General features: G+C 35.3%; 1 protein-coding gene across 2 annotated transcripts in view; it reads left to right on the forward strand.

Moving 5' to 3' along the window:
- The window catches only part of KIAA0586 (KIAA0586 ortholog), a 69,641-nt gene that overhangs the window by 7,817 nt on the left and 47,739 nt on the right, over nt 1-14,085 (forward strand). For both annotated transcript variants that reach the window (XM_032189159.1, XM_032189160.1), the window contains exons 10-18: nt 728-872; nt 1,951-1,992; nt 2,896-3,122; nt 4,115-4,187; nt 4,511-4,771; nt 5,155-5,329; nt 10,625-10,813; nt 12,018-12,205; nt 13,349-13,456. In XM_032189159.1, the coding sequence (XP_032045050.1) occupies nt 728-872; nt 1,951-1,992; nt 2,896-3,122; nt 4,115-4,187; nt 4,511-4,771; nt 5,155-5,329; nt 10,625-10,813; nt 12,018-12,205; nt 13,349-13,456 (1,408 nt within the window). The remainder of the gene's footprint in view (nt 1-727; nt 873-1,950; nt 1,993-2,895; nt 3,123-4,114; nt 4,188-4,510; nt 4,772-5,154; nt 5,330-10,624; nt 10,814-12,017; nt 12,206-13,348; nt 13,457-14,085) is intronic.

Raw genomic sequence — 14,085 nt, forward strand, 5'->3', positions numbered from 1 at the left:
TCTGATAAAGCTGTGCTTGAAGTAAAACACTGGAGCCCAAGCATTTCTGTGATGGTTTTGCGTTTCTGTCATACTGAAAGCAGATGAAAGCTAGTTGGTGGGCAGGTTGTAACACCATTCTCAGAGGTGAGTGGGTATCACTTGGAATGCTTTTCTGCCTTCTGAACATATTTCTTCTATCCCAGTGGCTTGGGGAGTAGTGTGAGGAAGCTGGCTATGCAGAATTCTCTTGTCAGTGAGACTCTAAGCTGTCTATTTATGGGAGCTGTATGAGAATACTTTATTGGGAAGGAGCAGCATCAGTTTCCAAGCTTTAGAATAGGTTAAGAAATTTTCTTAGCTATCAAGTCTGAAACACATTTTTCTTCAGGCAATAGTTGGATGTCATGATTTCAGTAATATAATGAGAAATACCTAAAGATGTACTGCCTTATGATGGTATGAACAAATATATGAATTGTTTCAAATGGACAGGTTTTCAAAGATAAAATGCTGCTCTGCTAGATCTGAATTTTAAATGTAGTTTCACTGTTCAAAATGCAAGCATACAGCTCAAGGTGTTAAGCAATAAACAGAGAACTCGGTAACCTGTCTGTAACCTAAGATGAAAAAGCAAATTCTGTTTTGCATAAAGGTTTGGTAAGTTCATGTGCAGTGTCAGTCACGTATTTTTTTGGGCTATGCGAGGAGCCAAGAAACTTACAATAACGAGTATTTCTCCTATCAGGCCTACAGCTTCGCATGTAGACTCATGCCCTGCTTTTGAAAGACCCTTCCAAAATTGCAGTTCGATTGAGAAAACGGTGAAAAAAACAGAAGATTTACTTGAAGATCTTGGCCAGTTAAGAGAACAAATGCACAACATTGTACAGGTAAAGTACATTGTGTTAGAATGTCCCAGAGTTTGAATAAGGGGAATAAAAATTGATGAGAAAAACTTACAAGACTGACATTTGTTCACAATAGCATGAAATAGTGGTTTTTTTGTTTGCTTGTTTTGTTTTGTTTTTATGTGGAAGGGATTTGAGCCTGGGTAATGGTGTACTGTAGAGGCACTTACTGACATTCTACCATATATAAGATAGTGGGGAAAAAAAAAAAAGATTTATTCATTTTCTTCAAAGGTATTTGGATATTTTCAGTGCTTGTTTTCTGATGGTTCTCTTCCTCTGATGTTAGAGCTAGAGCTGATGTAACAGCTCCATTTGGGAAAGCTTGATGTTCTACTCATGTACTTTAGCATTAGGGATGATTTAAGCAGATTCCTTTCTCTTTTTGCCATTTCTTTATGTAAAACGTTGCTGTATCTTCAGAAAACATAGCTTAATCTCATCGTGTCTTACAGTATAGTTGATACAGTTGATACCCCATTTCACAGATTTTTGTAACATGTTAGTGGATGGCATTTTTAACTTTTCTTATTAGTAAGAGAGCCAATGTCATTTGCCCCTTTTACATCACAAATATCTGCATGTCACTACTCCTAAAAACTTCAGTTGAATAACATACCCTAGTATAGGCAAAGAACAGGGTGAGACAGGAAAAGGAAAGGTGGGTAAGAAAGAGGGGATGTAAATGGTTTCAATTTTTTTCTTTCTTTTACAAAAAATGTCACTAGGAAGACAAAGATGACTTCAACAAATGTAGTGTTGAGTCAACTAGGTACTTAGCTAATGACTTTTCATTGCTTGAGATCTGTAGAGTTACAAAATAAATGCTTGGGATGAATGACCACTAGCTTACCATGAGCAACTGGAAGGTCTGAAGTAAGTGAGATAGGTGGAGATGGATCAGAAGGTGGTGCTCTAACCCAAAAGAAGTGTTTAGTGAGGTTTAAATGTTCACAAGAAATTCATTGTGCCCATTTAAATTGATTGGATATCCACTCTAGATTTTACCTTGACAGCTCTGTCTTTTACATACATTTCAATATCTCTTCTGTCTTTTTAGGAAGCAGATTTATGGAAATCAGACATGAATGATCTTATTAAGGTATACTTTGAATTTATTTTTTTAAGAGTATAGTACTGAATCTGTTTTGAATATGCTTGCAATGAGATAACGCTATGGTAACAATTGCATATCTTTTTTTTTTTTTTTTTTTTAAACAGTTGCTATTATGTACAGATTACATTACTCAAAGTAAGATGTAACTTGTTCATTGTCTTGTCTTATTCAGCCCTCATGAACTATCTTGAGGGAATGATGTAGAAGTCAGAAAATTCCCTCCTCGAACAGGCATGGTGTGGAATGCTAATATTGCTAATATAATTGCCATTTCATGCTCTGGGTCTAATATGCAAGTCTACATCATTTTAAGGTTGAATGTGTATCTGTATTACTTAGATGAAATTCATAAGAATACATAAGTAAAAAGCTGATAGTTGCTTCATTGTTTCTTATGAAAATTAAAAAACAAATGGAGAGAGGATAATAGTGAATGCTGAGGTGTGGTGGTTTGCTCTTAAAACTTAGATATATTGCCTGGTGCTTCCTGGGGCAGCAATGCCAAATGAGTGCATATATTTAGCAGACTTCTGTTTTTTACTATGTTTTTAATTATACTTTACTATTATGTGGATAGATTTCCATGTAGTACCTCCTGCATATATCCAAAGTGCCACCTTTTCACATACTTTGTTTGCATTGCTTCTCCTAGTTTCTATGTTATAGATCAGCATCTGAGACCTTTTAGTTCTCATCCCACTTGACTGTTAAATGTATTTGCAATCTACTGGACATTCTTGAGTAATTGAAGCTGCTGATAGTACACGTGGACAGTATCTCATCTGCTGGGACTTGAACAGATAACGGATTAATAAGAATTCTGATCAGTGTGTAGCAAACTGAATTAAAAGCTCTGATTAAAAGGTAGTGGTTCTGTTTCAATTTCAGTCAAAAAAAACTGCCATTGCATCTGATCTTCCTGAACATAGTCAGCTCGTTAAACCGTCCATCCTTCAAAATGTTAAAGCACCAAAATCTCTACTGAGGGATGCTGAAAGGATTTTGAGAGGAGTTCAAAGCAGTAAAAAAGTTCTTGAAGAAAATTTGGAAGCCATTATTCGCGCAAAAGATGGGGATGCCATGTATTCATTTATTAATGCCTTGACAACGAACAGGTTAGACCCTATTATTCAAAGCTTTGTGTGACTATTCATTCCACATGCTCACCTTTTATTACCTCTCCTACAAATTTTTGAATGCCATTTATTGAAGAACTAGTGCAGTTCCCTGGGGGAAAGAAAGTATGTATTGATTGACTCTTCTTAGGAGTCATAATGTGATACTCTTAAACTTGAAATGTTTTTTGAACCTTGTGATGTGAATTTAATTTTTTTGATAGGTACCTGTTACTTCTTTGGATGTTCTGTGCTCCGGAACTTGAAGCTGAATTCTCAGACTGACAACTGGACAAACTGTTCAGCTGTCAGTAGCAGGGACTAAAAAACTCACTTAGCTTTTTGTAGACAATTTGCAGTAATAGGAAGACAAAAGAATAACATCATCATTCAGAGCTGAAGAGGCTTCGTAAGCCTGTAAATGTTAAAGAATTAGTCATCACACAGAAGATCTTTTGTTTTTTGAACTTTTGCTTGTCAATTGGTAGTCAGTTGTGTTAAATACATGTATTTCAATCAATCATAGTTTTCCAACTGAAATATTGAGGAAGGTGACTCTTCATGTAAAGATCTTTCAGATATGATATCTGCTATAATTATCTTTTAGAAGAAGTGATAATCTTTGTCATCTGCTTTTTATCTTTTGAGTAGAAATGTTTTTGTAGTCCTGTTTTACCAACTTCTGATCAAAATAGGAACTGACACGTGGCTTCCACTTGTTCGTAGATCTTTGTAATAATGTTAGTATGTATCAACAGGAGAATTTTTGTAGGTGGCATCATTTAAGAACAGATTTAGGCTTAGGAAGTTCAGGTAAAGTATGCTCAGTGTCTTTTGGAGACTGTAGACATGCATAATCCTACTTTCTCTGTGTTCTGGGTTTTTGTTTCTATCATGTTTGTAGAAAAGGAACATGTTCTGCTACATTCCCAGGAATGGATCAGTGCAATTTAAGAAGCACTGTCCTAAAATATTTCCTTCTTTTATTTCAGAGATATGTCGGAGGAGATTCGTATCAGAAAGACTGTGGATGAGTGGATTAAGGCAATCAGTGCAGAAATCCAGGTATGGCTGGGGAAAAAATCAGTTCAGGTTTCTTGCATCATGCTTTTACATCTCACATTGTTCTTTCATGTTGATAATTAAGCATGATTCATTCACAGCTTAAAAACATGAGAAAACTGCTTATAATTACTGGTGTGTAGTTTGCTATAACACAATATTTGCCTCTATTCAAAAACATTCATTGCTTAATGAAAATCACTTGGTCGCAGTTGCTCGCTAACATAAAAAAACAGGCCACTTCTTAGATCTTCAAAGTTATCCACAAACTCCTCTGATAGCCTTGAAGATAAAATCTCCTTTTGCTATGTTTGTTTTATCTTTAGGCTGAAATGGTAAGAAATGATATGGAGCAAGTGAAATATGATCAAAAGGTCCCATGGATCAGGAGAGCCCCGAACATGAAGGCTATGAAGACCAATAAAGAAAGTAAATCAAAACCTCAGAAAATTCAAGGATGCTCAACAAAGAAGCTTTTATCTGTAGCTAAGCCATTGCAGAAGCAAGCAGAAGATAAGATGAGCAAACAGAGTTTTAGAACTTACTTTTCTTCTGAAAGTTTGCAGAGGAAGGAAAAAAGGGCAGATGTGAGTTCCCAAATAATTACTTCCTTTTTGGTAATGACTGCTTTGCTTTAGGTTGTAGAATGTGTGTGAAAAAAATGTTTGTGTGACTAGTAATTTTAAATGAAAACGATGGTCCTGTACAGTGTTTTTTTTTCTTGCCAGATTTGTCCTTGCATAACAATGTAAAATTCATTGTTATGTTACAAATTTGGATTATCCAGAACCTGCTATTTCATCTGGCTGTTGGTGTTCTGTATACAGAAGTTTCAATGTGTGCATGCAATGTCATTTTGCAAAGCTTCTTTCTTTTTTTATCCCTAGACTTTAGTAGCACTACTCTTGTTTTCAAATTTTCATACATTAAGAACTGTAAACACTTTTTTTTTTTTTTTTTTTTGTGATAGGAACCTGTTGGTCAAAGTGCAGTGGTACAAAATGAAGAGTATCTCAGCCAAATTTATGGAAAACCAGTTTACCAAGGCCATCGTAGCACGCTTAAAAAAGCACCGTATCTGAGATTCAACTCTCCCTCTCCCAAGTCTAAAATTCAAAGACCCAAAGTGATAGAGTGTGTTAGAGGTAAGTGATTCCTAAATGTCAACAATGTGTTCCTTCCCATTTTTTTTTCTATTAGGAATTCCTTATATTCTTTGTGTTTCTCTGCTCATTCTTTGTGTTTCCCTGCTCTTTAATTTAATGCTTAAGCAAGTGCAGTAGGGTTTTAAGATACTCCTTTCAAAGCTAAACAATAACAGCAGGTCTTCAGATTGGTTTGCCATGTACCTCGCTTATTTTGGATTGTCCAATTCATGCTTACACTACTGTGTTCATTAAGTTTAGAAATATATTTATTATTGCACAAGTCTTAAACTGAATTGCTGAAAGTAATTACATGAGTGCCTGGAAGTTGAGTGTGTTGAAAGACTAACCCAGCTTTTGATAAAGGTTAGTGAGGGATGTGTATTCCTTGTGTAAGATTTATCCAGTCATGTCATTTAATTGGCTTGACTTATTCAGAGTTAAGAAAATTTTGGAGATTTGGAAAATTAAAGAATCCTGATATTGCTTTTTCTACCTCTAATATGTGAATTAAAAAATGCAAATTGAAATTGATTGGGATGAAGGTGACATCTATTAACCTGAAAACATTGAAAGACATTAATTAGAAGCATTGTTTCAGCTCACTAAATAGAGAGAACTCTTCTTTTGTTACTCATCAGATGTAAATGCAGAGTATAACTTTTTTTGTACTAACTTGTTGTTTAATTGATGAAGGTTATTAGTTGATAATGAATGTTATTCATTAGTTATGTGCAAAGTGTTAAGATCAGAAGATTCTAATTTATAAACCTATTAGGAATGTTTAAATTAAAAGAAATGAAATTGTGTCTGTCACAGGTAAATGTAGATAATTCTACTAACTTAACATAAAGTTTGAATGCATCCTCTAGTAAGATTCATCCATTCATTAAAAATAGTCTTTATTTTGGTTTTAAAACAGTTGATATCTTTTTGGAATTTTCTCAGTAACTTTTGCTGAGTCCTTCACAAATCATTAACAGTTTGAAATTGTATATCTTAAATTTGTCTGTTTTAATGGGATCTGTTTTATTTTCCAGTTATCTTTTCAAAACATACTGTTTCTTAATATGGTGATTAAGATTAATCTGTAATAGATCCATCAGAAAAACTAATGTGTAGGATTAAGGGGAGACTTAGAGGTCATTACTACTGTTACTGTTAATAACTAGAGTGCTTGTTATGAAGGATGAAGTTTAATCAGTGAATTTTCTGAAGTGGTTGTACTGTTATTTTCATTATGACTGAAGCAATGGAGAGTAACTACTCTTCTTCTCTGTATCTGTACAGAAAAGAGTATAGTCAAGATATTCCTTTATTGAAAGTTGTTAGGAGATGGAAAAAAAAAAGAGATTACAATCCTAACACATTGTTAGGAGGTAAAAAAGATTGCAAGATACCAACAAAACAGCAAGGATTAGAAAATCTCAGCAAAGAAAACAGCAGTGGAATGCAGGAGGAAAAAAAAAAAAAGATTTTTAGTTTCTTCTTCCCGCATCAGAGAGCAAGCAAATTACATGATAAGGGATCATCATCAAGGGAAATATTGTATTAAATGTAAGAGGCAGTTAAAGTGATGGTGGGCACAATTAAGATTATAGGGTGAGCATCAGTGGAAAAAGAGTGCAGTATTTGTTAGCTTTCCTATTCACTTCTTGTTCTCGTGCTGATGGCACTCATGCAGGAAAAATACACTTGATGCAGTCTTTACTGTCACATTTTTTAAAAAATAGTGTTTTCATTATAACTGTCAAAATATTATATGCTGTATGAAATAAGACATTAATATGACAAAGGCAGCCACTTAACGAGACCATGTTTTTAGGTCATAAAAATGTGTGGTATTAAACATTGAATTTATGTCTCTGGAGACTAGCACTGCTATTATTTTTTTCAGTTATGGTGTACATCCGTAGTGTCAAATCCTCAGAATAGTACAAGAATCTATTGTTAAGCACAGTGTAGTCTTTAGGTGATTTCCTGGCACTCTTATGACTGCTGTATAATTCAGTTGTGATCCATGAAGAAGAAGTGTTATTGGTAGAAAGTATTTGCAGTTCTCAAAACTCCCTTGAAAACGTGTTGTGTAGTCTTGGTAAAGATCAAAAAGACTTCTGAAAACTTAATTTATTTTAAAATAGGGAAAATTCAGTATATGAAAACTGCTAGTCCTGTTGCTTGTATTTTTGATTTGACCTCTCTTGAAAGATCTGCCTTGTTTTTGGAAATGACAGGGTGCTCATTTGAAGGATCAGTATGATATATCACTCTTTTTGACTCTACTGGCAGTGCTGCACACCTGTAATTTAGTTTATTCTGTGCATACATTTTTGAATAAAATGTGTGTTACTAAGCACTTAGTAACCTTATAGTTAATGCTACACTACAGTGACCTCAAAGATTTGGACTGAGAACAGACACTCCTTTAAAAATATTGAATCAGCAGTTCTACTTTTGCTGAGTCCTGGATGACATTTTTCATCTTGATTTATAGCGTTCTTGTCTTTTGGAGGTCACAACCTTTCCAGGGAGCCCAATCTCATCATTTCAGAAACAATACCTCGTAAAGAGACAGGACAAGTGTGTTGGGTGTTGTCCCCACATCCCTGCCTACACCCCCACATAAATCCAATTATGCTAAGAAGTTCATTTGATCTTTTGACACTAAGGATGTCCTACTGCTGGCATATTTAATTTGGTAGTGGCGATGAAATTTAAAGATAAAAATTGCATGCAGTTGTAATAAGCTGTTGCTGTGTTTTAGCTTGTTTTCTGTTGGAGGCAAATAGTAAATGAAAGAGAAAACTACCTACTGGATCCATGCTGCATTTAATCTTCCAGGTCTCCTGAATGTGGCAAATACAGTTTAAAAGGTATTTGCTTGAAAACAGAATGAACTCTGGATAGCCTTTACCCAAAGTAATACTGTTCCAAGTCATTAAGTCATACTACAGTGGTGCAGCCACACGTGTGTTTGCAATAATAAACCCATCATAAAAATCACTTCTCCATTTCACATCAGACTGCAGTTACAGAAAACTGCATTTATTTTATTTGCTGTCAAGATGCAAAATAAGGCACTCTTGTATCCTTATCTGAGGGAAGAAAGGAAGAAGCTGGAATTTCTTTTGGCATATCATTTACAACAATAGTGCTCCTATGAATATTTAACCTATTTCCAAATTTTCTAACTTTGATGGCTTAAGGCTGAGGTCAGTCTTTGTTTTGATACCAGCAGTACTTGTCTTTGACTTTTATATGACAGTTGGTCGGGTTGCTTAACTTTTGTGCTCTCCTGCATCTTGCTAATAAAATGGAAAAGTAATACTGCAGTGTTCTACATGAGTCTCATGATAACAAAATTGTTGGATGTTTGTGTGGACTGCTATTCTGAAAGAGGCAGTTACGGCAGGAAAGTATAACTAATAAAATTAGAAACAGATCCCTACTCCTCTATAATAGGAGTGTAAAAAAATGAAACAAAATTGAGTAAGCACTTTAAAGCATGAGGTTCTTTAAGAAACCTTGCATGTATTAGACATGGTTAGTTTCTGTCTTCATGGAATTGCACCCAGAGATTCCCTTCCTAGCCTTGATATACCAGGTGATAAAAGGCTTTAAAATAACTGCAAGTAGTTGGCCTTGAGCTTGATTGGCTGGAAGATCCAGACTTATTAAATGACTCTTTTTTGTTAGAGCAGTCCACTGAGCTTGTTTTAAATTACTGTTAGAATAAGGATGTTTATTTAAGACTGAAATGGCCATCTGGAGAGCCTCTTTTCAGTCATTTTATAACTTTCTCAACCATTTTCTTTGCAAATAAACTGTAGTGACTAGTGCTGTAGTGCTTGGCTTCTTCTGGAAAGTTAGGAAAAAGAATCCAGCTATTCACACTTTAATGAGCAAGGGAGAATTTCTTAGAGGAAAAAAAAAAAAAAGCTGGAGTTGTTTTCTTGCATAATTCGAACTAATAAATATATGTAAACACCACTTTTTTAAAACTAAGTTTAATTAAATGTCTAGTTTCTGCCCAGTGCAAATAAACTTTTCAGGGGGAAATGAAAAGTTGAAAGCAATTAAAATGAGGTGCTGCGTGTATACAGTACTTAATCATTCTTACTGTGAGAACCTTGTTTTTACAAGTTGGCGGTATTACAGATACGTTGCCAATTTCTGTTTTTACTCAAAAGTTCAAGGCCAGGGGAGACTGTTAGATCATGTAGTACGACCTCTCCTAAATCACAAGCCACTGAACTGTATCTATTTATGTTACTGAGTCCAGTAATTTGTCTTTGACTAAGGAATGATTTTTCTGGCTAATCTATGCTTGAAGAAAGGCATGTGTGCATCATTTAAAGACATGAGAAATTCTGCCCTTAATTACTTCTTCCCGTGGCTAGAAGCAACCTTATGGTTCAAAAGTAAATGGGACACTTTAAATTTAGTACCTGATTTGTAGTGAGCGTTTGGATTCAGTTTACAGCTACTTCAGTTTCCAGTTGATTTCCCTAAAAAAAAAAAAAAAAAAAGGTCTTTTAATGCCCAATCTATTTAAATATTTACAGAGATACAGGGTTAAAACTGAACGCCGTGTTGTCATAGATAGAAGTCATGTGCTCCACCTTACTTCTGTCTTGATGAGATATCTGAGGACTACGTTTATCCACTTGACCACAATATTGTATTGTGATTTCTCATTGCCTTGCTTATCCAACATGACCTTAAAACCTTTCTCAGTGACACTTCTTTCTAATCTGCATTTTCTGATTGACGAGTTACAAGTTGCTGCTCTTGTTTGTACGCTTATAACCCATAATCTTTGTGCACTAAAAGGCCACTCTTTTGGGTGGATTGGCTTAATTCTGTGTCTGTGTTCTTAAAAGTCACATTATCAATCTTTATTATCCCTAAATGTTGACTTTTATTATTCAATTAATTAGAAATCTATTAAGTATGAACAAAGCTAAAAAGTGTTTATTGATGTGTTAACTGGTCATTTATACACGAAGGGTGATGATTAGTAATAACAAAGGTCTAAGATATTTTATATCTATCTATCTAAAACAGATTTAGCTACTCAAAAATTATATTTTTAACTCATTTACTACTGTCAATACTAAGATATCTGACATAGCACCATTAGATTCTGCCCTTCTAGTCTTGCACCCTCATTCCCTCCATATTCCACTGCAAAAATTTGTAGCTGTTCCAGCTGATGGGTTATTTTAGTAGTGTGTGATGTTACTGCATTCGGACATGCATTGATCTGTGCAAATTATCTGGCTGTTGTTACAGGTACAAAGGTAAAGTCAGCAAGAACGCAGACTTGTTCTCATGCACAGAAGGTAGTGACCAGTCCCAAAACCCAGCATCCTTTATATGCACTTTCTCAAGAAAATCAATATCTTTTTAGTCCAAATAAAGATGTAGCAGCTGCCTGTGGTCCACTTGAAGGTCACCTAATTCCTATGGCTATTCCACTAGGTAAGAACAAATAACCTGTAAAAGGGATGTGTGTAGGTTAACACATGCAATTTTGTGGAAATGTAACTTCCATCTCAAGTCAGTGATTTGCCCTGGTCCGTGAGATTTACATCTGCCTTTTTTGTGGGAAGTGTTTGTGGGAGAACATTTGAAGTGTGCTCGTTCTTTTAATTCTTCATGCTGGATATCACAAAATCACAGAATTTCTAGGTTGGAAGAGACCTCAAGATCATCGAGTCCAACCTCACAGCTAACAGTCCCCACTAAACCGTATCCCTAAGCTCTACATCTAAACGTCTTTTAAAGACTTCCAGGGATGGTGACTCCACCACTTCCCTGGGCAGCCTGTTCCAATGCCTAACAACCCTTTCGGTAAAGAAGTTCTTCCTAACATCTAACCCAAAACTCCCCTGGCGACCTAAAACTCCCCTGGCGACCTAAAACTCCCCTGGCGTATATCATATCATGCAGGATATACACCCTGGCTGAGGTGTATATTATTTGTATAGCTGTAGATACTTTCCTCAGTATGCTTTCAATTTCTAGGGCTCATATTCTGGCTTTAAGCTTGTTATCTGTGTAAGTAGGAACTGAATCATTAGGGCTTGAATTCAACATTTACCATGACTTCAGCTCAACAATTTCTGCCAAAACACACTAATTAATTTTCACGGCTTCTGTATTTCTGGACTTCCAGTAGAACCTCTTTACAGGCCTTATTTCAAGAAAGGTTACTATTACGTTAGCATTTAAAGATGATAGTTATTAAATAAAAAAGTAAGGGAGTCTCAAATCAAAATTTGATAGATACTAACCTAAGTGTAATTGTATTTTGAATATTGTTAACAAAATGTGAGGGGAGGAGGAGCATGGTATGTAATTTTTGACTGACAAAAACAGTGTAGTTATTCTTATTTTCAGCAATAGGTGTCACCCAAGTCAAGTAAACTGAATAGCTGCAAAAAATGGCTGTGGCAAGTTTACAGTTTTTGCTCAGAAAGTCGTAAATTTACTTGGTGAAGCATAGTGTGTTAGTCAGTGGTAATGGGTAAAATACAGGCTTGTTCTGTATTTGTGCATGAGATCTTAGTCTGTTTCATGTAAAACACTGACAATTTAATTTTACTTAGTTTATTAATTTACATTTTGTTTTAGAGATTTTTATTTAGAAATATATATAAACATTTTTTAAAACTTTTCTTAGGTCAAACCCAAATTAGTGACATCTCCTTGCAGCCTGCTGGAGTAGTTATAGGTAAACCCCATCCTGTTACAGTTATGACATCTCTTCCTCAAGTACCACCAAAGCCTCCAGTTGAGATAAAAAAAACAAACATAGCTGTGATAGAGATGAGATCAGAGAAAAAGGATCCACCTCAGTTGTCTGTGCAGGTATGTATCAAGAGTGATGGTTATTTGTTTATTTTAATAAATAAGTGCTAAATAAAGACAGTCTCATCCACCAGTAACTTACTCTGACATCAGTGGCTGATTTTTCTGTAAGCATTTGAAATGTGCAGAATGGAGGGACCAACAAGTTGTCACATCTTAACAACGATTTAACCAAAATAGAATAACTGTTTCTTTTGTAAGTTAGCTATGTGTTTGTAAAGTAGTTCTATGTCATGTCATATTTCACTTTTTTTTTTTTTTTTTAATAAGACTTTCTAGCCAGAACAAACTTTGAATAAAAAAGTATTAATATAAATGACAATTTTCTTGGAAGGGTGGTTTGACCTTTAAGACTTCCTTCTCAAGCATGATATTCAACCCAAGAATTTCACTCCTGATTAATCAACCATTGAAGTCCTTACCTGTCTTTTCTTATTTTCACATAAGTCTGTTGTCAAGAAAGTTCATGTTTCTTACATGTTGAGTATCTTGGATTCAAATTATAGAGAATATATACATGCCTACCTGCACCTTTCAGGTACAAATGATACAATGATACATAGAACTAAAGCTAAACACAGGTAGAGCATGGGTTTGTCCCCTTACTGTATCACGGGATTCCACTCACATACCTTTTTCCTGTTGTTCTTCAATGGGTACAGTGATTTTCCCCCCACACTCCCCTAAAGAATTAAGCAAGTATTTATCATTTATATTTTTGTTCTCCAAAAAAGAAGTGTTGATGCTGTAATGGACATGCCTTTATAGCAAGATACATTGTAATAGAATTATCCCTTTATCTTACCACACCAGATATATGACAACATGAAGCCAACAACCATCCTTACACAGCAGCTTGTAGATCAAATGAAATAGATTGCATGGCAAACACACATGCTATATGAATAATTATATTTATCTGTCATAACATGCAAGACATGCATCGGGGAATTACATAACAGAAGATATCAGGTAGCATGACAAAAAAGGATAATATTTCTGGGGCTAGGTTGTTGGTTTTGGTTTTTGTGACTTAGTAGCAAGAGGAAGATAATACAAAAGAAGTGGAAGAATATAAAAAGTTCGACAATAGTAGCTGAGCTAATACATAGTTTTTCAGACTGGTTATTTGTTCTGTCCTAGGTGTTACCAAATGTAGATATTGACAGTATTTCAAGTGGCAGTGGCAGTGTAGACCATGTACCTCCAGGCTCCGAACCTGCACTTCCTCCTGTTGATGCTGTAATCCAGGTATTGATTGGTCTAAATGAATGTGTGAGTTGAATTTTGTTAAAAAAAGAAAAATCAGTCAATTATGTTAAATTTCTGCAACATTATCTCATATTTTGTTTTAGGTAGAGAAATTAGGAAATTGCAGTTCCAGGAAAGATGGAGCAGTTATTTTTGAAGCATTTAGCGTGAGGGATTTGTTTAAGAAAATGAAGAACTGTAGCAAGATGTTCTTCCAAGATTAAATAATCGCTATTGTGAAAACCTGTGCCTTGTTAAGAGCTGTAATTGCTTATTGGCCAATGTAATGTCCGTCTTATACTGGCTTCAGTGTTTTCGCATAAAGACTGAGGATGTTCTTCATTCCTCTGTTCCTTGGCCATATTTGAGTGGTTAGTGACATGCATGTGTAGCCTGTCATTGGTATTCTTCTATGTGTGGATGGGTGACACAACATGGTTAGGCCATGGACCTGGCTGGTTTCCTCCATTCTCTTTCCACTTACCTTTTCTAAAGTGTTTTAAATACAATCTAAGCAGTAACGAAGGCTTTTGTTCAACTAAAATGTTTACTGCTGTGTTTTGCAAGATAAGGTTGTAGACTAAGGCACATATTTGCAGGGTGGCACGTCTCCAGTGGACATCTGTCTT

The sequence above is a fragment of the Aythya fuligula genome, chromosome 5, assembly GCF_009819795.1.
Source record: "Aythya fuligula isolate bAytFul2 chromosome 5, bAytFul2.pri, whole genome shotgun sequence".
NCBI classification, from domain to species: Eukaryota; Metazoa; Chordata; class Aves; order Anseriformes; family Anatidae; genus Aythya; species Aythya fuligula.